General features: G+C 45.5%; 1 protein-coding gene across 4 annotated transcripts in view; it reads right to left on the bottom strand.

Annotated features, from left to right (window-relative positions):
- Positions 1-24,202, bottom strand: part of TSPAN5 (tetraspanin 5) — a 180,809-nt gene that overhangs the window by 78,341 nt on the left and 78,266 nt on the right. The window contains exon 2 of one of the 4 annotated variants that reach the window (XM_080685560.1): positions 14,617-14,745. The exons of the other annotated variants lie outside the window; for them this stretch is intronic. Within the exon in view, the coding sequence (XP_080541686.1) occupies positions 14,617-14,655 (39 nt within the window). The 5' untranslated portion in view covers positions 14,656-14,745. The remainder of the gene's footprint in view (positions 1-14,616; positions 14,746-24,202) is intronic. 4 annotated transcript variants of the gene reach the window in all.

The raw sequence follows: 24,202 nt of genomic DNA, 5'->3' as shown, positions 1-24,202 counted from the left end.
AGATGCTGTTGTCGATGTGACTTCACTCGCCTCCATCTAATTTCATTGCTCCGCATTCAGTCCAGCCTGCTTTAAAGCAGGAAAGTTACATTTGGGGGGGGGGGGCAGTTGCCTCCTTTTCTGTAGCCCTTATCACACGCAGCTGAGGCCCCCATGGCTGTTTGGAAGTCATACCCACAACATCTCTGCTGAGTGAATCCCACGGTCAGCCTGGCCGTGTTCTCTCCCGCCCCCTGGCCCAGGTTCCCACCTCACCTGCGCGCCAACTTAGATGGAAACAGACGCCGCAGCAGCGAAGCGGTCCAATCACAAAAGCAACACGTCTCTGTATGCCAAAGGCTCTCCGGGCACGAAATCGTGAAGCAATTGAACACGAACTGGATAAAAAGCCAAGCGAGCCGTTTAGAAAGGAAATAGAAGGAAGGGTTCCTTGGCTTGAGTGAGAAGGAAAGGGGCAGAGCGCGTCTTGGATGCATGTGGATGGGAAATGAGAGGAGAGGTGGGGCAGCCGCTGGCTGCCAGGTCTGTCTCAGGGAAATGGTGGGAAGCAGTTTTCCTTCCTCTGGCTCCTGAGGTTACGAGCGCTTATCATCTGTGCTGACAATTCCAAACGCGTTCTAGGGTAGGGAGAAGCAAGTGACATTTGCCACGACTGGAACAGAACCAGAGTTATATGTGCTGATTGCGCTAAAAACAAAGGGAAGGCCCAGCATTTTCCGGAAAGTGGCTGGAAACCAGGCTTTGACTTGGCATGTAAAAGTGTGCGGGAGGAAAAAGCACCCGCCTAAATAAACCTCGCAGGAAGAAACACATCGATGCATGAAAAGGCCTTGCCATCAGAAAAGATGGCGGTAGGAACGTGTGCTCACCCTGAGAACACCACCACAGGCGAGAGCCCAACCACGGGATTCGGATGTGAGCCCAGGCCCCGCTGGAGCGGCCGTGGGGAGGGAGGATGCCACACAGAGGAAGCCGAGGGCCAGTGCCAGGGAAGTGGCTGACAAATGGGTGCTGAGGCACCACAAGCGCCAGGCTTGTTTCCTGCGCCTGGGGATGGAAGCTGTGAGAGGCTCCCGCTCTGGAAGCCTGGATGCTGGGAGGCAGGCAGGCGGCACACACACGGCCGAGCGCACTCTGAGGCGGTGGAGGCCGGCACCGCCAGCACAGCTGGGAACACAGGATGCAAACAGAGACACCGGCCTCTGGACAGGTGGGTGCGTGGCCCTGAGCAGAGGCACAGCACGCAGAACAAGAGATTCAAGACCCGACACCGCACATCCCCCCGGGCTCCCAGACGTGCCTTGGCCTGGAGAGGAGGAATCCAACACTGTGGTCGATTGTCAAGACACAGCTGTGCGGCAGCCTCCACGCCAAGAGCAGGGCGCCAGCTCCACGTCTGCAGGAGGGTGCAGGCTCCTGAGCGGAGCAGAAACAAAGCTGCCCTGGGGTCTTGCTGGCCAATCCTTGAGAAGGGGCACTCAATAACTGACTGTGTAATTGGCATGGAAACCCATCCACCAGAATGGACGGAGCCTCTTGTAACCGGTTAGGCCTATGGGGACCCAGAAGGATGAAATCCTCTCTCTGACCTCATAGGGCTTATTGTCATCTAGGCCAGATGGCTTTCTCCAAACTGTGGGTAGTCTTCCATAGTGGGTACTTAAGAATCAATTAAATGGGTCAAAATCAGCATTGTTTTTCACACACACACACGCACACACACACACACACACACACACGAGAAGAAGAAGGAGAAAGTTCTTGTGGAACGCTTGATTCAAATATGTGTGTTTACAGCCACCAGGCCATGATGTTAAAATATATTCCTCACTGTGGGCCAAAGTAAAAATAAATTGAAAGTAGCTGATCTATTGAGGGAACACCAGAACAGCCACGGACAAAAACTTTCACACACTATTTTATGAAATCATCCAGAAACTGAATGAGGCAACTGTCATCGTTAGGTCCATTTTTTTAAGTGACGCAGGGAGGTTAACTGACTTGTCCAAAGCAGCACAGCAGAGCCTGGATATAATCCCAGATGGCTCTGACTCTGGGACATCCTCAAGTACCACAGGGGCTCAGCGATGATGCTGGGCAAAGAGGGCTGGAGAGGAAGGACAGGAGTGAGAAAGCGGGTACAAGCTGGAAGGGGCGTGGGGAGGTGGGCAGCTCTTGGCCGGAATGGAGGGGCGGCGATGCGGAAATGAGTTTGGGGTGAGTTTGGAATCCAGACTGATGGAGCAGAGGCACTAGAAGTTCAGAGCAAATTAAAGGAGTCAAACAGACCCAGGCAGCCCCCCACATTGGGCACAAAAAGAACCCCTTTGAGCTTTACTTTTCTCCTCTGTAAAATGGGGTTAAAAGTAGTACCGGCTTCAAAGAAGACTAAGTGGAATAATTATGCAAAGTGCCATGTTCAACATACGAAAGCTTAAAAAAGAAGTCGCTTCATCCGTGAGAGATGCATAAATGAACAGGTATCACTTTATTTGGCCCCGACAAGACCCGTGAGAGAGACAAGACAAACGGCAAGAACTCAGGACACCCCAGCAGAGACCCGGTGACTGAAGCCAGGGCTCCTGCTCTGGGCCGCTTATTAGCAGGGGGAAGAGCACATTACAAGGCTGGATATCAGGCTCAGGGAGGCTGACAGAGCACCTTGGGGCCAGGCCGGGAAACAGATTTCCAACAAGGTGGTAAGGCTCTGAAATTAGGCAAATAATACTGCTCTCAGGGCTAAACTTCAAACGTCAAGATATGCAAAGTCATCGTAGATAAACAGTTCCAAAGCCTACAAAATAGAAAGCATTAAATCCAGGGGTAAGAATGTGAAGCACGCGGGCCTGGGCAGACCTGAAAGAGGAGAGCAGTAGAGACTTAAAGAGAGCCTACCACTCCCTGCCACTCAGAGCCACGGACAGCGAGAGAGCTGCAGGCACCGTCCTCAGTCCTGGGAGGGTCCAGGACCCACCGGCGCAGGCAGCCCCACCGTGGGGCAGGTGCAGGCAGTGAAGCCAATGGCCTTTGGGTATTCTCAGTGGCCAGCCTGACCGTGAAATGGATGCCTCGGACTTAACCTGATGTCATTGGACACTTAACTTCTTTGTGTTTTTATCCCAGGCTGGCCAACGGAGCCTCTGATTGTGGTCTGGATCCCCACGCAGGCCTGGCTACAGGAAGAGAATGAATGAATGTGCATGGGTCGTCCCACGTTAGCATCCCGGGCCACGAAATGGAACACAGAATCAGTTCTAATCTCATAGTAAGTCAGTAAGCTGGCAATATACCTACTTCCTGAACCAGCTGACACAATGAACGCCTGTTACGCTATCAACCCCTGCCTGAGCCTACAGAGCTGAGGGTCATCAAGCGACCAAGGATAGCCACTGGATTATGCTGTCTGCAAAACTTCCAGAGAAAATCCACTCTGGCCATCTATAAGGGCAACCTCGTGGAGGGATGCTGGAGGCAGCCCAGGCTGGGTGCAGCAGGGTGCAGTGTGGCTGGGGGATCAGGGGGGATTCGTGTCAGCAAGGCCAGATTACAAGTGACCAAAAGGGTAAACTAGAATAAAGACAATAAGAGTGGAAGGGTTTGGGGAGGAAAACATAAAAGAAATGTAAGGGGGCAAAAGAGATGCAAAGATGACTCTAAGATTTTGAATTCCAGGAACTCAGAGTGGGGCTTTCAGCTCTAAAACCAGGGATGTTTGTTGAACCGAGATGTGGCTTGAGCTGTTCCTATGAGATGACACTATAGTAGCTGTGTCCAGCCCAATCACTGGTTGTGGCCATGAAAGTATTCATTATGTTGTGGGTCCTTCTCTTCTTTCATGAAGATTAACTGAGTGTCTACAATATGTCAGATATTACTCCAGGGATCCCTGCCTTCAAAGAGCTGACCATCTAATGGCGTTGACAGACAGATTAATTTACTATTTTAGCAGATGTAGGTGCTATGGGGGAGAGAATGTAGGTGCTATGGAGGGTGGGGTGGGGGTGGGGGGGAACTGCACAGAATATAATGGGAACATCTAAAATAATGAACACCATCGGAGGAGAGAATCAAACTTTTTTTTGCCGAAAGAGAGAAAATCGTTTTTAAAGAGAAGAATCAATATTATTTTTTTATGTTGTTGAATTTCGGACTCTACAGAAATGTTGATTTTAAATCAGACATCAAATTGTATCTAATTTTACTTCCTTTCACTCCATAAGTGGTGAAAAAGAAATAGCAAGGGGACTGGAAAATATGATTTATTAGCTGAGAGATTGCATCAACATGTGTAGAAAACTCCCAATAATAAAATAAAGGTAGATTCCAGATCTGTGACAGCCATGGGAAAGCAAATGTCAAATATTCAGGCCAAAAATCACACCCGTAAGGCACTGCCTAAGACCACACACTCATCTAGTGTCATCATCTAGTATAATTGCCCAATTGCAATTCATATTAACAGTTTAATTTCCCATTCACTGAGAATTTAAGAAATCACAAAATCTCAGAGTTGATAAGGGCAAAATTAGAAAGCAAGACAATTACAGGATATTTTTATCTTGCAACCCAATAGACTTTTCCAAAAGAATAATAATGTCAAGTGTATAAACCAAAGAAAATATTCTAGAGCCAACGAAGTTTGAAATTTTGGAAAGACATAGGATCTTCCTCAATCACCATGACAGGGTCAACAGAGGCACACAGGAAAACAGAGCTAAGAGCATTGAATGAAAGACATAAAAAAATGCAGAGACAGATATCAAAAGGCAAAAATAAAGATAGTCTTAGTTAGAGCTCATATCTCCTGCCTACATTTCTTCTCCCCAATCCCCACCCTCCACCCTAGCCTCATTAAAATGTACTAGTTCTGTTTACAGAAGAGTAGAACTGGAAGACTTGGGAACACATACTTCCATTACACATTCTATAGAATACGCCCTTAAAATTGCTTTGTCTCTGGTAGATTACTATTACTGAGATACACTTTTCTAGTTGTTCCACTGGCCAATGTTGAAGAACATTAGAGGAAGCTGCCCTAAAAATTCCTTACTGTAGGGACGTTCCTAGAGCTGTTCCTTACTTTTTCACATAGTATCAATTTTACCAGGCAGTATGACTTCTCTAAGTAGTATCATGTATTATGTAACATGAAGCTGACTATGTTTCCCTTTTTGCACTGGCTAATAATAGGAAGCTCAGAAGAACATTTGCGCTCACTTTTAGCAAGTTCGCCCATCCACCAGTATGTACTTTGATCCCTTAGTTTCCCTTCACACGGTCTCCTAATTTACTTAAAAACAATAAACAGCTGAAACCGGTTTGGCTCAGTGGATAGAGCGTCGGCCTGCGGACTGAAAGGTCCCAGGTTCGATTCCGGTCAAAGGCACGTACCTTGGTTGCGGGCACATCCCCAGTAGGAGGTGTGCAGGAGGCAGCTGACTGATGTTTCTCTCTCATCGATGTTTCTAACTCTCTATCCCTCTCCCTTCCTCTCTGTAAAATATCAATAAAATATATATTAAAAAAACAAACAAAATTAAAAAAATGTGTAATAGTTAATAGCAAATACTTGAGTGCTTATTATTAGATATTCTAATGCCATAGTGTATCCCCTACCTTATATTTTGACACCTTAAACCATATAAGTATTTTAATATATATTAAGTGTTAGATATTTAAATTTCATACATTTAAACATATTGAGTTTTATTTTTGGAAACAGTAAGGTATGAAGAGATGTGCAGGTGGGTGATTGAACTGCTAGATGCGTGGAGAACTAGATCAACGCCTCATATTTCTGTGGTGGCTTTTGAACCAAATATGGAGAAAAAGCACTAACAATGGCAAATGCCTGGAGATATGCAAGGTGGGACCTGGCCCCCAGGGCTGCAGTCTAGAGCCCCTACACTAACAGCAGCTTTGGTTATGATCTGGGATAAAGAACAAAACAAAACAAAAACTACCAGTCCCGACAGTAAAAAAGGCTACAAGTCACTGGAGCATCTTATTTGCACCCTAACTCTGCCTTGTGTATAGGGCACATATAAACACTGACGCGCATGTCAGCCGTTGGATGGGTCAGAGGAAGGAAATGTGAAAGGACAGTGTCTGAACCAGCTCCGACCCAGGGGAGCTGGGGCAGAGGGGGAGCACCAAGAGAGAGCAAAGGGCTTGAAGAAGCAGCAGCATGAAGCCAACTCACTCACCCTGACGAGGTCAATGCACTTTCATCTCACCACTCACTTCTTTCGCTCTGCTCTTTCTACCCCACCTCACCCCACCCCCTTAAGTCCACAACCCACCTCCCCCAGAACCGAGCAAAACTAGCCAGTGTGCAATGACTGCCCAGCTGACACCGGACAGCAGGTGCTCTGAGAAGGCCCAAGGACTGTGGACACAATGGTGAACCTCCCAAATGGCCGCTGTCCAGTGAGGGAGACAGACAGGAAAAGGCATGAACAGTACAGTGAGCTGAACCCTAGAACAGTAAGCAGGGGAGCAGCGCACAAGGGGGCCGTCTGACCAGCAAACAGGGAGGACGCAGCCTACCCTGCAGCACGGCTGTGATGATTAAATGAGTTTTAATTAATCAGCTATATGTGCAAATATTTCTTTTTTAAAAAATATTTTTATTGATTCCAGAAAGGAAGGAAGAGGGAGGGTGGAGGAGAGAGAGTGCGAAACATCGAGGATCCAAGATGGCGGCGTAGGTAAACATCTAAACTGCTGCCTCGCACAACAATTTTAAAACTACAACTAAAAGACAAAACGTCTATCACCCAGAACCACAGGAAAGCTGGCTGAGTGGAAGTTCTACAACTAGAAGGAAAGAGAAAAGAGCACTGAGATGTGCACAAGCGCTGAAAAGCTGAGGTATGAGGCGCGCGAATCAGGCTGGCAACGGGCGACTGGGAGCGCTGCTTTTTTCAACCCGAAGGGAGACAAGCTCCCAATTACTCCAAACTCCAGTTTCTGGGGAGACGCGGGGGACCCAAACTCCTACGGGGAGAAGCTGGACTGTCTGCCGTCGGGTCGGAAGGTGAGGGTGGCTTGCTTGCAGGGCTGTGTGCAGGAATAATTGTTTACTGCACTGGGGCTTGGTACACAGGGACGCGGGGACGCGATCAGAGACACAGAGCCCAATTACTGGCAGCCATCACTGTTTGCCACGCCCTAGCCTAGTCACACCCTGAGACCCCGCCCTGCACAATCTACAAACCCATCCAAGCTCCAAGCAGCAGCTTTAGCATATGAATAGCCTGCCCTATCGCAGCTTAACCTAGCAAACTTGCAGCCCAGGTCAGACAGCTCCAAAACCTCCAAACTCCAAGCAAAGAAGAGAAAACTGTAGTTCTCGCTGTAGCTCCTGCTGGGTGGCCTCAGACAGTAGCTGACCTGCAACCCAATGGAGATCCAGAAGCCAGTGTACCTAGTGGTCAGTGTGAGACACCAGATTTCAACTCCTCACATCCATAAGTGACACATTCAAGAGGCAGACTCAGTGAGCACCAAAGCCCCACTGAAACAAGTCCTGCACCATAAGTGTCTCCAGTGCAGCAGTTCTTCCATTATAGACACAGCGGGTCCTCACAGCCAATTGGCCTGGAGGTCAATTCCTCCCAGTGTACCAACAGCAATCAAGGCTTAACTACACCAAGACTTTGCACTCAGCCCACAGAGGGGTGTACCAAGAGCGTCCACCTCAGGTGATTGGGGAGGCTGAACTATTGGCCCCTATAAGGTCACCTACCACACAAAGCCACTCCATCAACACAGGTACGCAGCAAAATGCGGAGACAAAAAAACATATCACGAATGAAAGAAATTGAGGAAAGCAAACTACTGGATGACATAGAGTTCAGAACCACATTTATAAGGTTACTCAAGAATCTTCTAAAAACCGCCGAGAAACTTGATGAGACCTCCGAGGAGCTTAGTGAGACCTTCAAGGACCTTAATGAGAATGCCAAAAAAATGGAAAAGGACCAGTCAGAAATTAAGCATACACTGTCTGAAATAAAGAATATACAGAAACTCAACTGTAGATCAACGTACCCCAAGAATCAAACCAAAGATCTGAAATATGAGAAAACAAAAAACACCCAACCAGAAAAACAAAAAGAAAAAAGAATCCAAAAATATGAAGATAATGTAAGGAGCCTCTGGGACAACTTTAAGCATACCAACATCCGAATTTTTGGGGTGCCAGAAGAAGAGAGAGAGCAAAATATTGAAAATCTATTAGAAGAAATAATGACAGAAAACTTTCCCTACCTGGTGAAATAGACTTACAAGTTCAGGAGGTGCACAGAACCCCATACAAGAGGAATCCAAAGAGGACCACACCAACACACATCATAATTAAAATGCCAAGGGCAAAAGACAAAGAGAGAATCTTGAAAGCAGCAAGAGAAAAACGGTTAGTTACCTACAAGGGAGTACCCATACGACTGTCAGCTGATTTCTCGGCAGAAACTATGCAGGCCAGAAGGAAGTGGCAAGAAATATTCAAAGTGATGAACAGCAAGAACCTACAACCAAGATTACTCTACCCAGCAAAGCTATCATTCAGAGTTGAAGGTCAGATAAAGAGCTTCACAGACAAGAAAAAGCTAAAGAAGTTCATCACCACCAAACCAGGATTACATGAAATGCTGAAGGGTGTTCTTTAAGAAGAGGAAGAAGAAGAAAAAGGTAAAGATAAAAATAATGAACAACAAAATGACATCAAATACATACCTACCAACAAGTGAATCTAAAAATCAAGTGAATGAGCCGAAACTGGTTTGGCTCAGTGGATAGAGCGTCGGCCTGCGGACTGAAAGGTCCCGGGTTCGATTCCGGTCAAGGGCATGTACCCTGGTTGCGGGCACATCCCCAGTGGGAGGTGTGCAGGAGGCAGCTGGTCGATGTTTCTCTCTCATCGATGTTTCTAACTCTCTATCCCTCTCCCTTCCTCTCTGTAAAAAATCAATAAAATATATTTAAAAAAAATAAAAAATAAAAAAAATAAAAATAAAGTGAATGAAAAATCTGAAGAACAGAATGGACTGGTGAATATAATAGAATCAGGGACATAGAAAGGGAGTGGACTGACAATTCTCAGGGGGAAGGGGGTGTGAGGGGTGCGTGAAGAGATTGGACAAAAATCTTACACCTATGGATGAAGACAGTGGCGGGGGGTAAAGGCATGGGGTGGGGTGGGGAATCAGGTGGAGGGGAGCTATGGGGGGAAAAAAAGAGGAACACCTGTAATAATCTGAACAATAAAGATCTATTTTAAAAAATAATAAATAAATAAATAAATTTTAAAAAAAAGAGAGTGCGAAACATCAATGATGGGAGAGAATCACTGATCGGCTGCCTCCTGCACGCCCCACACTGGGGATCGAGCCCACAACCCGGGCATGTACCCTGACTGGGAATCGAACCATGACCTCTTGGTTCATAGGTCAACGCTCAACCACTGAGCCATGTCAGCTGGGCAATATAGCCGCAAATATTTCAATGTTGCTGTGTGCTGGCACTGTTCCAGCGACCAAAGGATGTCACAGCAGAGGACAGTCCAAGACCCCTGCCCTCATGAAGCCTGCATTTGGGAAAAGAGCTGTGAAATTATTATTGAAGTAAAAACAGATGTCAGATGATTGAAAAGTGTGAGGAAGGAAACTAAAGTCGGAGAGAGGGAACCCCAGGAGGGGCTGCACCCCTGCGCAGGTGAGAGGGGTGAGACAGACCCAGGAGCCGTCTGTCTGCAGCTCGCGCCCAGGGGGAGGGCAAGCCAGTGCGGGGAGGGGGGTGCCCAGAGGTGGGAGCCTCGGGCCTGTCCATCTCACAGGCTCACGCACACACCCCACGTGATGTTTTCAGAGGGCAGCAGCGACTTCCCAAAGAGTTCCGTTCAAAGGGATTAAAAGAGGAATGTCGATGTTTAACGGGGAAAACCCTCAGCTCTCCACAAAGCCGGCTGTCCAAAACAAGGCAGCATGGCACACCGAGATTTTACTGTCCTGCCTCCTTTAATGTCTTTTCTTCTTCGTTTCCCTCAGCCACTCAAATGAAGACGGAGATGAAAAGCACTTGTGTATAGGCTTCCCTCAGGCAGCCCCTGTTTCCCCGGTCACCTGGAACAAGTTCACCTCATGTGACAACCAACAGCGCAGACTGCCTACGGCCTAACAAAGAGCCGTGTCCCAATCACGGCGACCGGTTTGGAGAACTTTGCCCACTGCATAACTGGCCTGCAGGTCCCCATCTGTCTCTAAGGCCTCATAAAACTAACCATACGTTGCTTCATCACTGGCTGAGCCGGAGTACCATCCTCTCTCCCCACCAGAAAAATGCCACCAACCTATTGTTCCTCTGGGGAAGGGGCTGCTGGGGGTGCATGTACCTCTTCGTTACCACCAAACACTTCTATTTGAAATTTTTTTATTTTGTTCTGCTTATGCCTTACCCGTGACTTCCAACCCAAACAACCCTAACAATTTCTGTAAATATTTGAGAAGGCTCTCGCAGGAGACCCTGGGCGGACAGACAGACAGGTTTGGGGCCCTGGTTCTCCCCTGAGGTTTCGCCTGGTGATAGGACACACACGCCAAGGCATCTTACAACTCTCCCACCTGCTGTCTACTGCACTGGCACCACACGCATCAAACACCACCTTTCCAATCAGAGTAACTCCACTCCCATGTGGGTAACAGCTACAGAGGAACGAAAACCATCATTTGAAACAGGACAAAACTGTCATCGAATGCTCTCTTGATGGATGAGGACAAGGATTCTCCCTGTTCTCTCACCAACTGAACATTCTTTATAAGCAGCAGCAGTACAAAATGCTCTGGATTTTAGCGTGATGTTGTGTACTTTTTAAACAAAATAGGAATAAAAAGTACCCCCCAAACGTGCCTATGGTTTAAAATTACACTAACATATTTAGATAACTCAAGAAGGCTAGACTCTCGGGGTAGAAGTGGGTCGTTAACACCTGTAAGACCCAGAAAAACCAGGCCTCCGTCAGCTGACTTCCCTTGGTCTACACAGAGTCGAGCATAAATCATATTTACAAAACTGGCCACAATTTAATCATTTTTATAAAGGCCAAGGGTTTTCTGCAAGGCTAATGATTCCATTTGGCCTGGGAGAGTACTTGAAGGGAATTTAATGGTGCAAAGAAGAGAGATTTCAACCTTGTAGATCCCTTGACTCATTCATCCTTAAGTGAGCCCCTGTCACCAAAATAATCAACCTCTCAAACCTGTGGGGTTTTAGCACATCATATTTCACCTCCTTATTAAACATGAGTTGCACTGGTTTTTTTCTAAATCTACCAACTGTTCACAGTGGGCAGGACCCTCCTCACAGATCAGGTACTTTGTTAAAGGCATGTTCCCTTCTGCACCAAGATTGTTTACCTTACTCCTAGGGATACGATGTAAGACTAACTCTTGCTCTATTTTTAAGTTATCCCTCAGAGATCTTGGCATTCTCCAGGGACCTCTTTAACTTAAGGTATTTCAGGACTGGGTCTTTTTTTTTTTAATTTACCTTGTGTGTTTATTGATTGATTTAAATTATATTCCCTCCTAACTTCCCATTTTCTTTTTTTTAAAATAAATCTTTATTGTTCAGATTATTACAATTGTTCCTCTTTTTTCCCCCATAGCTCCCCTCCACCCGGTTCCCACCCCACCCTCTGCCCTTACCACTCCCCCATTGTCCTCATCCATAGGTGTACGATTTTTGTCCAGTCTCTTCCCCCACCCCCCACACCCCTTTCCCCCTGAGAATTGTCAGTCCACTCCCTTTCTATGCCCCTGATTCTATTATATTCACCAGTTTATTCTGTTCCTCAGATTTTTTATTCACTTGATTTTTAGATTCACTTGTTGATAGATATGTATTTGTTGTTCATAATTTTTATCTTTACCTTTTTCTTCTTCTTTCTCTTCTTAAAGAATACCCTTCAGCATTTCATATAATCCTGGTTTGGGGGTGATGAACTCCTTTAGCTTTTTCTTGTCTGTGAAGCTCTTTATCTGACCTTCAATTCTGAATGATAGCTTTGCTGGGTAGAGTAATCTTGGTTGTAGGTTCTTGCTATTCATCACTTTTAATATTTCTTGCCACTCCTGTCTGGTCTGCATAGTTTCTGTTGAGAAATCAGCTGACAGTCGTATGGGTGCTCCCTTGTAGGTAACTAACTGTTTTTCTCTTGGTGCTTTTAATATTCTCTCTTTGTCTTTTGCTCTTGGCATTTTAATGATGATGTGTCTTGGTGTGGTCCTCTTTGGATTCCTTTTGTTTGGGGTTCTGTGCGCTTCCTGGACTTGTAAGTCTATTTCTTTCACCAGGTGGGGGAAGTTTTCAGTCATTATTTCTTCAAATAGGTTTTCAGTATCTTGCTCTCTCTCTTCTTCTGGCACCCCCATAATTCTGATGTTGGTACGCTTGAAGTTGTCCCAGAGGCTCCTTACACTATCTTCATATTTTTGGATTATTTTTTCTTTTGCTTTTCCAGTTGGTTGTTTTTTGCTTCTTTGTATTTCAAATCTTTGACTTGATTCTTGGGATCCTCTAGTCTGCTGTTAGATCTCTGTGTAATATTTTTTTATTTCAGTCAGTGTATGCTTAATTTCTAGTTGGTCCTTTTTCATATCCTCGAGGGTATTGCTAAATTTATCAGCCTTTTCTAGAAAATTCTTGAAAAACCTTATAACTGTGGTTTTGAACTCTATATCCAGTCATATGCTTTCCTCCATTTCTTTCATTTGTGATCTGTTTCTTTGTCTCCACATTTTGCCTGCTTCCCTGAGTTGATAGAGTGGCTTTATGTGCTAGGTGTCCTATAGGGCCCAGTGGCTCAGCCTCCCCAGTTACCTGAGGTGGACACTCTTGGTGCACCCCTTTGTGGACTGTGTGCACAGTCTTGTTGTAGTTAAGCCTTGATTGTTGTTGGTATCACTGGGAGGAACTGACCACCAGGCCAATTGGCTGTGAGGATCAGCTGTGTCTACACTGGGAGAACTTCTGTGCTGGAGACACCCTTATGAGATAAGACTTGCAAAAGCCTCTGTGCTCAGCTTGTATGGGGCGGAGTCTCAGGGCAGAGCAGACAGCATTGGTTTCCTGTCAGCCCTGCTCTATGAGGCCCCTGTGTCTCAGTGTCCCGTGGTAATCACTGTAAGCACCTCTGAGAGAAAGCTGCCCTCGATTTCCACCCACTGCCAGACAGTCCAATTTCTCCCCGAATGAGTCTGGGTCCCCAGAGTCTCGCCCGGAACTGGAGTTCAGTGCAGTCGGGAGCTTTTGTCTCCCTCCCAATTGAGAAAGCCAGCTGCACACTCAGTTGCCCACCCTCTCCGTGCGTGTGCCTCAGAACCTCTGCCTTCCGCAGTTCCTCTGAGTCTCAGTGTGCTTTTCTCTTTCCTGACAGTCCAGTTTCACCCCGTCTGAGTCTGGGTCCCCAGAGTCTTGCCCGGAACTGGAGTTCAGTGCAGTTGGGAGCTTTTGTCTCCCTCCAACTTGAGAAAGCCAGCCGCGCACTCAGTTGCCAGTCCTCCCCGCGCTCACATCTCAGTACCTCTGCCTCCTGCAGCTCCTCTGAGTCTCAGTGTGCTTTTCTCTTTCCTTCTAGTTGTAGAATTTCCACTCAGCCAGCCTTCCTGTGGTTCTGGATGATGTCCGTTTTGTCTTTTAGTTGTAGTTTTGAAATTGTTGTGCAAGGCAGCAGTTTAGGTGTTTACCTATGCCGCCATCTCGGTTTCTCCCCAGGACTGGGTCTTATAATGACTATTACCAGTCTAACAGGGCCTTGTTCATCATGAGCACAAGCTGTGGTGTTTCATCAAGCGTCCCAGCAAGATTTCTCCCCCTCGTCCGTGGCAGAGCCCTAGTGAGCCACAGTGGAAAGAGACGGTAGAGTGAGCTAAGGACAGGAGACAGAAGCGCTTCACCTCACAGCTTCCCTTCAGCCCCTATGTCATCTTTTCTAAACTGAGAATGCCACCTCCCCGCCAGGGTGACAATAAATCTGATGTGAAAACACGAAGGGTGCTCAGCCAGAATCCTGACCCCCCGAGGGACACGCGATTATGATGACATCACTGAAGAGGTTGGAGACCACTCTGCTCAACAAAGCCGAGACCTGTAATCCAGTGAAAACGATCGCTGCCCACTTTCCAATACATTAAAATCCATCTTAAAAAAATGAGCGTGCCTTAAAGATGAAGAGTTCGCTGGGTGAACAGGATAGAAGCCAGAATGTTCTAGAACAAAGGGAAAGCACAGGGCAGGCAGGGGCTGAGAGTGGGAGCAGCGGAGACCTGGAGCGCTGAGCGCACAGCCAGAGTTCCCCAGGGAAACGCTTGCTGTGCAGCAGCCAATGGAAAACACAACGTGCCAACCGACCATGAGGTGTGGGTACATAGATGCCAATATTTGGAAGATAACAATATGGGAAATGATTTTTAAATGTATACGTCAGCAGGGATCACCAGCACACAGGGACACACTCACTCATATTTACATTCAGGTTTTGTACACATGGGGAATGAAGTGAACACACTATCTGTGGTGGGGTGGAGTGAGTTTGTTTTTTAAAGGAAGAGCCCATACTCTCAGCCTCCTTCCCAGCGAGATGACAGAAGTGTTCATCTTTCAGATCTCAGCTCTTCCTGCTGACGGGGTGTCAGGCCCGACGTGCTGGGGGACGCTGCCGGCCAGAGCCATATGGGTTTCTTCAGACTGAAAAGGAGGGTCAGGAATAAAACTCTTTTACATATCTCTATTAATGAAAAATTCTCCTAATGCTTTAATTTTTTTTTTCTAAATAATCAGCACCTTACACAATATTCACAGACTACTCTGGGAACTTTTTGTCTTCCATTAGAAATTACAATATCCTGAATTGTATCCAATGCCATCCCCATCCATCTGCCTTGAAAGGAAAAGAAAGGTTATTTTATTTCCTCCCTCTGTCTCTGAAGGCTTAGTGTATTCTCTCTTCTTCTACATAGTCACATTATGTACAAGAGCATTTTTGAAAAACCAAACAGTATTAATTTTTTTCTCTCTCCCTCCATCTGCACACATCCACTTTTCCAATATTTTTAAAACTTCAAACTATACCATCAACTCAAAGCTCAATCTGTAATGCTATGCAAGTTACTTAAGATTGTACTGCCAGGTCTATAATTAATGCAAATTCTGCCTTTTTGTAAAAAGGAGAATATTAACAGTTGTACATCAACTAAATTAGATTATCTGAATACATTGATCATCGTTGATTATCTAGACACTCTGACTCAAAAACTGTCATGACTAATAATGATTTCTTTTCTAGCATAAACATAGCTATTGCTTTTTATTAAGTCTCCTATCCTGGTAGTCATGGAGATGAGAGACAAAAACTGTTTATATTCTGCTTTAAAATAACCAAAATCTAAAACTCAATTTTAAAAAATTCTTCATCCTCTGTCTTTTTCATATTGCTGTTAATACAGAGGAGAGCTGAGGCTCGTTCCCACTTCTGAGCCCATGCTCACACATTATATTTACGTATTATGAGGTACCTGGATGCCTCATCCAAAAGTTACTGATGCAGTGAATTTAAAATGTTTACTGCCCTTAAAACTTTCCAAGAGCCTTGCCAGCCAGAATCCTTAATCACCCCCCCCCCCCGAAACTCCAAGTCCACTCATCATGCGACTTCTCCCAGCCCCAGGGTCTCTGCTGGTGCAACATACAAACCTTCCCCTCGTAGTATTGCTCTAAAACGGCCCCCAGTGCATGACGTGGTCACAACCTACCATTATGCAAGTGATATGATTTGCCAAACCTCTCTCAACCTATGTCATGGCGTTGCGGGCTACTCATCCATACTGTCCCACTCAATGCTGTTTATCACATCTGACAAGGGCGCTAGCATGACAGAGAGCAGAAATGCGGTCACTCCAAGGAACACGGGACCTCCTGGAAGAAAAGAAGCAACGCTGGCTGGCCTTCCAGGGCCTGTTTCAACTCAAAGCCAGCTCTACTATTATTTACTGTCAACTTCGAGGGACTTCGCTACATAAAAATCGGTTCTGAGAGAGAGAAATGAAGATACAGTGCTAGTTCATGGGGTGCTTGTGATGATAAAATAATCAAAGGAGGAAATAAGGTGACGTCTTCAGTACAATGCCTGGCCCATGGTGAACACTAAATAAATATTAGCTCATTTCAGAGACCTGTTTACCAATTCCGGAACTAAGAATGCCCTGAGAGACGCAAGATCGTTAATTATCCCTTTTCAAGGAGCTGGCCACATCACTTCAGATCACAAGATTGAATACACATCCTGGGTTTTGGCACTTATTAATTCTGGAGAGTTAATTAGAAAATGAAATTTATTTTAGGAAAGAAATGCAAACAGCTATGCAGAGTTAATCAATTATGCAAAGCTGTGTGTACAGTCCCACGTCTCCCTGAACCTGCCCCTGGGACGCGTACTTGAAACATGAGCTGGAAACGCCATAATCTTTATTCCTGCAGAGCCAACCCACCTGCAAAGGAAGTTCATTCGGTCTCCCCAAGCGCTTATACTTAAAGAGAAAATAATCCTGGAATTATATTCGGTTTATCTACTCAAAAGTGAATTCCCCTCTTAGCTCTTACCCCCAAAATAACCCCAGGAGTTTGTGTTGTTTTTTCCTTTCTTCTACCAGTATTTATTAGCATTTATTAATCGCCAAACCCTGTGCTAAGCTTTGGGGATCAGATGCAAGTAAAAGCCACAGTCCCTTCCCTGTGAAAGCTCAGAAGAGCCCCCTTTATCTAGAAAATCCACACTCACTGGATTTGAGGGTTTTTTTGTTTTTTTAAAAAAACTTTTATATATTTTTATTGATCTTACAGAGAGAGGAAGGGAGAGAGAGAGAAACATCAATGTGATTTGAACCAGTGACCTTTCAGTGCCTGGGACAATGCTCAACCAACTGAGCCACACCGGCTCATGGATTTGAGTTTTTAAAAATTGACCACAGAATACGGTGAAGTTGTGTGGAATAGACAGGACTGCTGAACATTGATTGGAAAGAAACACGCATTCACACAAGGGTCCTCACCGCATACTGCATCCAGGGGCGTCAACAGAACTATGCATCCCCCCTACTCCAACCTTCTTCTCGATTCTCCCCCGTGAGTGAGGCAATGTCCCCTTTGTTATGCAACCATTCCACTACAACAGCAAACTGTTTCGGACACCATTTTCTCAGAGGGACGGTGCCAGTCCCTCCTTCCAGATCTGAAGTAAGCTCACACCTCCGCCCCCAGCCCTCCTCCGACCATCTCGGGAATCCTTTCCTCTAACCTGAAAAAGATCCTTCTTTAAGTCAATCCTCTCCCCACGGAGGGGAACTGAATTTTGCCACCCCAAAAGTGCCTTTTGGGATATTGATTTTAAGCTGGTTACTAGGAAACAAAAGACTCTCAAGGAACCTCGGATCCTCCTCCTTTCCTGCCTTAAGGGTTCAGGTAGGAAAACCTGCTTTGGGAAGGGGACCCCAGCACACCCACTCCTGTGCAGCCCCCTCAGCAGATGTGAGTTAAGTGGCAGACAGGGAGGAACCAAGAAAGAGCTGCTCCCTGGATCCCCCTGTGCTGGGCTGTCCAGCAGGGATTTGTTCACCACCTGCTGCTTACCTGCGAATTGTGTGCTTTCCCGTTGAAATCCCAGGCCCCTGCTCCCCTTCTCCTTTGTCCAAGATCAGTGGTCGGCAAACTGCGGCTCGCGAGCCGGCAGCGGTTTGCCGCTCTGTTGTCTAATGAGTTTGCCAACCACTGGGATAGGGGCTTAATCACAAGGAACAACAACAGCCTGTAATTATTGGAATCGAGAGTCTAGGTCAGTGGTCGGCAAACTCATTAGTCAATAGAGCCGCAGTTTGCCGACCACTGTCCAAGATGACATATGAACCTCAACTGCCCAATGTGTTTTTGGGTCTCATATCTTATGACACCCCCGAATGTACATCCATAAAAACTTGGACATCTCCTCCTGTGGATCTGTCTCATGTTCATTGGATTATTAGTCCAGCAAGAAGAACTCAGAAGATGGAAGGAAAAGTTATATTTTTGTGCCCCTACTCCACAGGCACCAGCTAAAAGTGTCTAGCTAGGCAGCCATGGGCAAACTACGCCCGTGGGCTGGATCCGGCTATTCTATCCGGTTCTCTTGCTCTCCCCTCTGCTCCTTTACTTTGAATTTATATTAGTTCACACAAACACTCCATCCATGCTTTTGTTCCGGCCCTCCGGTCCAGTTTAAGAACCCATTGTGGCCCTCGAGTCAAAAAGTTTGCCCACCCCTAAGCTAGAGGGTAAGGATAGTCTATTTTTCACCTGTGTGTGCCCCAAAATTCTGACCACACTATCCTGTGTTCTTTAACATATAAACACATTTCCTTGATGTAGTTACGAACATCAAGAAAACAAGAAGACAAGCTGGGTGATGTCGGGGGAGTGGCTTTCCTCTACATAAAGCTGCCAAGGCAACACAGCTGCCCCCTCAGGTCCCCAGAAAGGGCACTATCAATTGCCATCTCCAGGACCACCTACAATGGTGCTGCATGCCCTGGGAGCCCGGGCCAGCTGGCATTCTTCCACATCCCCACACTTCCCTCCTCCTGGGTCAAAACCTCAATCAAAGGCAGAAAATAAATGTTTACCCTCCACAACCCTGTGCCCAAGGCCAGCATTTCACACCAGAAGTGAGAGAGGGAGGAGAGGGGAGGGGAGGGGAGAGGAGGAGAAGGGAGGAGAGAGGAGGGGAGGGGAGAGGAGGGAAGGGAAGGGAAGGGGAGGGGAGGGAAGGGGAGGGGAGGGAAGAGAGGAGTTTGCGAGTGCACTAGCTGAATAAATCAATGTTTAACCAAAGGCCAGAGATTCATTTTCTGTTAAATGTGATTATTTTTAACCACTTCTTTCAAATAACATTGTTATTAGTTTTCTCACTAAAATTGTAAGAAAATAAGAAAGACAAGAAAATTGCATTATAAGAACTTACTTCAACATTAAGGCTTTCATCCCATTACCAACATTGCTGTTCAAGAGTTTTCTCTAATCCTGGCTAGTGTGTGGCATCAGGATGGCATTTAGGCTTACCTATAGCAGGCAAATGCTCTCAGGTTATGTTTACACAAGTCAGATCTTCATAAACAATGTACATGAAAAAAAGCACATAATTATTCCATGAAATTTTATGTGAGAATTTATGTGAATTTTTTCACACATTTATATTTAGACTAGAGGCCTGGTGCACAAATTTGTGCACAGTAGGGTGTGGCTGGCCGGCCCCAATGGGGCCCATCAGGCAGGGCCGGCCATGGGGTCTAATGCTGGAAGCTATAGCTTTCCCCAGCTGGATCTAATTATACGTTAAGGATGGCCAAAAGAAAACCCCAAACAGAACTGTTTTGCATTTCATGTGCCATGAGATGAAGTTGTTTATGTATTGTTTGCAAATGTATGTCAAGATGGATGATGGCCCTTTAATGATTTTTGGGTTCTTCCTGGGGCTCTGCCCTCAGTTTCCCTATATGATCTTCATGTCTGTTTAAAAGTTTTTCTGTTTTTGAATGTGCCTACCCTTCGCTGTTGCTCCTGGCAGCCTGCAGGTCCTCTTCGCCACCCCTTTTAAAGAGAGATTGAAAGCTCACCTAACCTGTAAGGCACTGTAATTTCACAAAATCCCCAGCCTCTGTACATTCCTCAGCAAAGGGCCGCCATCCTGTTAATGCGTAGGTTGCCTTTGGGCTAACTTAGAAGGTCTCCTGGGGCTGTGGGCCGTGGAGGGAGAATTCCACACCTTGGCTGCAGTATCAGCAGAGTCCTCTGGAGACTCTGGTCGACGACAGAAGGGACTGGTAATTATTTTCTTGTGCTCTCACTAAATGTACATGCACCAGGGAGCCAGACAGTGATTTAGGGGTGCTGGGGGCTGATTGGGGGCGGGCTGGCCAGGGGGGTAGGGAGGCCCAATCAGGGCCCAGATCAGGCTGGTTGGCTGCCACAATGTGCGTCATAGCCATCAGTTGTTTTGGTGGTTCTGGTCATTTGCCCTAACAGTCCTTGGGCTTTTATATATATAGACGCCAGATAAAGATTAAAATAAAAAACCACTATTGACCTAAAACGATGGTTAAACCATCCTTTAAAAGACTTTATATGCATATATGGTGACTGGTTAGGATATCTGCTTTGTGAATTTTTAACAGTGCACAACAGCATTTTTTTCCATTAGTGATTCTCTCCAGGTTTTTGTCTAGGAAAAAACTTGCATTCCTATTTGCTTACAGAAAATCAAATACTAGTTACAAAAATTTCCATCATCATCTTTAAGAAAAATAAGCTTTTGCCCATCAAAATAGTAAACATACACGTTTACACATAGGCTGTAAACGCAGATGTCTCCAAGAAACGATCGTAGGTTATGACCCCTGACTACCATCAGGCCCAAGCGGATGGGGGCTGAGGATGCCGGCTGCACAGACAAGCCCATCGGACCCAGCAGAACAGTCTGTGGAAACATGACCTGACCCAGACTGCTTGGTTCCAGTCAGGCTGAGCTGTCCCACTGACTTATCTTACTCTGATGCCAACTGTGGAAAGATCCTGAGGATAAAATAACCCTGAGCTCAGATGGCCACGGCAAACTGGAAGCCCCACCTCACTTCCTTCACCATCCTGCACGGAGCAGGGGAGGCCAGCAGGGCAGCTTCACCTGGAGAAGGCCGCAGGCAGCCAACCAGAGCAGAGCAGATCCCAGGACATCAAGACCCTGGCCATAAGGCCAAGACCAGTAACAATAAATGACAAATTATGTTTTTTTGTTTTGTTTGTTTTTTTAAATACATTTTTGTTGATTTCACAGAGGAAGGAAGAGGGCGGGAGAGATAGAAACAATCAATGATGAGAGAGAATCATTGATTGACTGCCTCCTGCATGCCCCCCACTGGGATCGAGCCTGTAACCTAGGAATCAAACCGTGACCTCTTGGTTCATAGGTTGATGCTCAACCATTGAGCCACACTGGCCGGGCAACAAACGATGTTTTTTACTAGTAAACAGAAATTATTCGTGAAATTGAGGTCTTTGATTTTAAAGACAAACCACAGAATATTTTAAAACCTACATAATAAAAAATAAAATAAAATAAATTTAAAAAATAAAAAATAAAATCTATATAATAAAAGCCTAAGCGAACATTACGGCAGAACCATCAGAACGACTGGTCACTATGATGCACACTGACCACCAGGGGGCAGATGCTCAATGCAGGAGCTGCCCCCTGGTGGTCAGTGCACTCCCACAGGGGGAGCGCTGCTCAGCCAGAAGCTGGGCTCATGGCTGGCGAGCGCAGCGGCGGTGGCGGGAGCCTCTCCTGCCTCCGCGGCAGCACTAAGGAGCAGCAAGCAGGCGGTGGTAAGGAGCAAGGGGTCCCGGACTGCGAGAGGGTGCAGGCCAGGCTGAGCACCCCACCCCCACCCCGTGCACAAATTTCATGCACCGGGCATCTAGTTTAATATAAAAGCCTACTTTTCAATTCCAAAATGAGAAACTTGCCACTTCAGAATACTGACAGTGTCAGCCAGGTGTAGAGAGATAGAAAGAGAGCGTCCTCTCTGATTCCTGGGCGGGGCTGTGGTGAAGGACAGGGCCACCCTCATCTGCTACCCGGAGTTTCTTCCAACTGTAATTTCTATGGAAAACAGGAATTCTGGCTGAGTCTTCACTTTCTCCTCCTCTTCTCAATTCCCTCCTATTTGGGTCAAAGTGAATGATTTCAATCTGGAAGCATGGGCTAAGCCTTAAAAAGCCCAGAGCCAATAAAAGGAGTCAGAAAAATTAACTGGACAATTGGTTGGCCCCGAGAGGCTGGCCATGCTCTGATATAAAACCAAATACTTGTTTGGCTTTCAACTTCTAAATGATGACCAAAAAGATAGTTTAATAACCAAATTACAACTATAAAAAAGCCTTTCTGAGAACATAGCAAAGCCCCAATTGAGGGCTGGTCGCTTGGATGGAACATCACTCTTACTGATTCATCCTGGAACGCCATCATTTCTCATGCATTTTACCTGTATGACCCAACTGATTATCACTGGCAGATGTGAAAATGAATAATAAGAGGCAGGAAAGCAAAAAACCACCCTCAGGAAATCCATGCCTCAACACTTTCTAAAACTGCCCTTGCCTTCAGGCAACTCAGTTCTTTTCCCCTCCGTTCTTGTCTCCCAGTCATTACTGCTAATCCCTCTGTAGGGTGTTAATTGCTCTGTCACAATTATTTTTTTTTTTTTTTTTTTTCAAATTTTTATTAAGGTATTATATGTGTACATATCTTATCATTGCCCCCGACCCCCACCCCACTCCCATATATGCCCTCACCCCCCAATGTTTTGCATCCTTTGGTTACTCTTATATACATGCATATAAGTCCTTCAGTTGATCTCTTATTTCCCCCACCTCTCCCTAACCTTACCACTGTAATTTGACAGTCTGTTTGATGCTTTACTGCCTCTGTAACTATCTTTTTGTTCATCAGTTTATAATGTTTTTCATTATCCCCAAATGAGTGGGATCATGTGGTATTTTTCTTTCATTGACTGGCTTATTTCACTTAGCATAATGTTCTCCAATTCTATCCAAGTGCCTACAAATGGTAGTAATTCCTTCTTTTTTACGGCAGCATAGTATTCCATTGTGTAGATGTACCATAGTTTTCTGATCCAGTCATCTGCTGATGGGCATTTAGGCTGTTTCCAAATCTTAGCTATTGTAAATTGTGCTGCTATGAACATAGGGGTGCATATATCCTTTCTGACTGGTGTTTCTGGTTTCTTAGGATATATTCCTAGGAGTGGGATTACTGGGTCAAATGGGAGTTCCATTTTCAGTTTTTTGAGGAAACTCCATACTGTTCTCCACAGTGGCTGCACCAGTCTGCATTCCCACCAGCAGTGCACGAGGGTTCCTTTTTCTCCGCATCCTCGCCAACACTTGTCGTTTGTTGATTTGTTGATGATAGCCATTCTGACAGGTGTGAGATGGTATCGCATTGTCGTTTTGATTTGCATCTCTCGGATAATTAGTGACTTTGAGCATGTTTTCATGTGTCTCTTGGCCTTCCTTCTGTCTTCTTTCGAAAAGCTTCTATTTAGGTCCGTTGCCCATTTTTTTATTGGATCATTTATCTTTCTTTTATTAAGTTGTATAAGCTGCCTGTAGATGTTGGAAATTAAACCTTTATCAGTGATACCATTTGCAAATATGTTCTCCCATACAGTGGGGTTTCTTGTTGTTTTGTTGATGGTTTCTTTTGCTGTGCAAAAGCTTTTAATTTTGATGTAGTCCCATTTGTTTATTTTCTGTTTGGCTTCCATTACCCTAGGGGCAGTATCACTGAAAAAGTTCTTTTGGCATATGTCTGAGATTTTGCTGCCTGTGGATTCCTCTAGTATTTTTATGGTTTCCCGTCTTATATTTAAGTCCTGTACCCATTTTGAGTTTATTTTTGTGTATGGTGTAAGTTGGTGATCTAGTTTCATTTTTTTGCATGTATCTGTCCAATTTTCCCAACACCATTTATTAAAGAGACTGTCTTGACTCCATTGTATGCTCATTCCTCCTTTGTCAAATATTAAATGCGCATATTGGTTTGGGTCGATATCTGGATTCTCTATTCTGTTCCATTGATCTATATGTCTGTTCTTGTGCCAGTACCAGGCTGTTTTGAGGACAGTGGCTTTGTAATACAGCTTGAAATCTGGTATTGAGATCCCTCCTACTTTATTCTTCTTTCTCAGGATTGCTGTGGCTATTCGGGGTCTTTTTTTATTCCAGATGAATTTTTGGAGAGTTCTTTCTAGGTCTGTGAAATACGCCGTTGGTATTTTAATGGGGAGTGCATTGAATCTATAGATTGCTTTGGGTAGTATGGACATTTTAATGATGTTGATTCTACCAATCCATGAACATGGTATGTTCTTCCATCTGTTTACATCTTCCTCTATCTCTTTTTTCAGTGTCCTGTAGTTTTCCGCATATAGGTCTTTTACCTCCTTGGTTAGGTTTATTCCTAAGTATCTTAATTTTTTTGGTGCGATGGAAAATGGGATTGCTTTTTTAGTCTCTCTTTCTGTAAGTTCATTGTTGGTGT

This window comes from Plecotus auritus (assembly GCF_963455305.1).
Source record: "Plecotus auritus genome assembly, chromosome: 1".
NCBI lineage: Eukaryota > Metazoa > Chordata > Mammalia > Chiroptera > Vespertilionidae > Plecotus > Plecotus auritus.
This window is presented reverse-complemented; position numbering and strand designations above follow the sequence as displayed.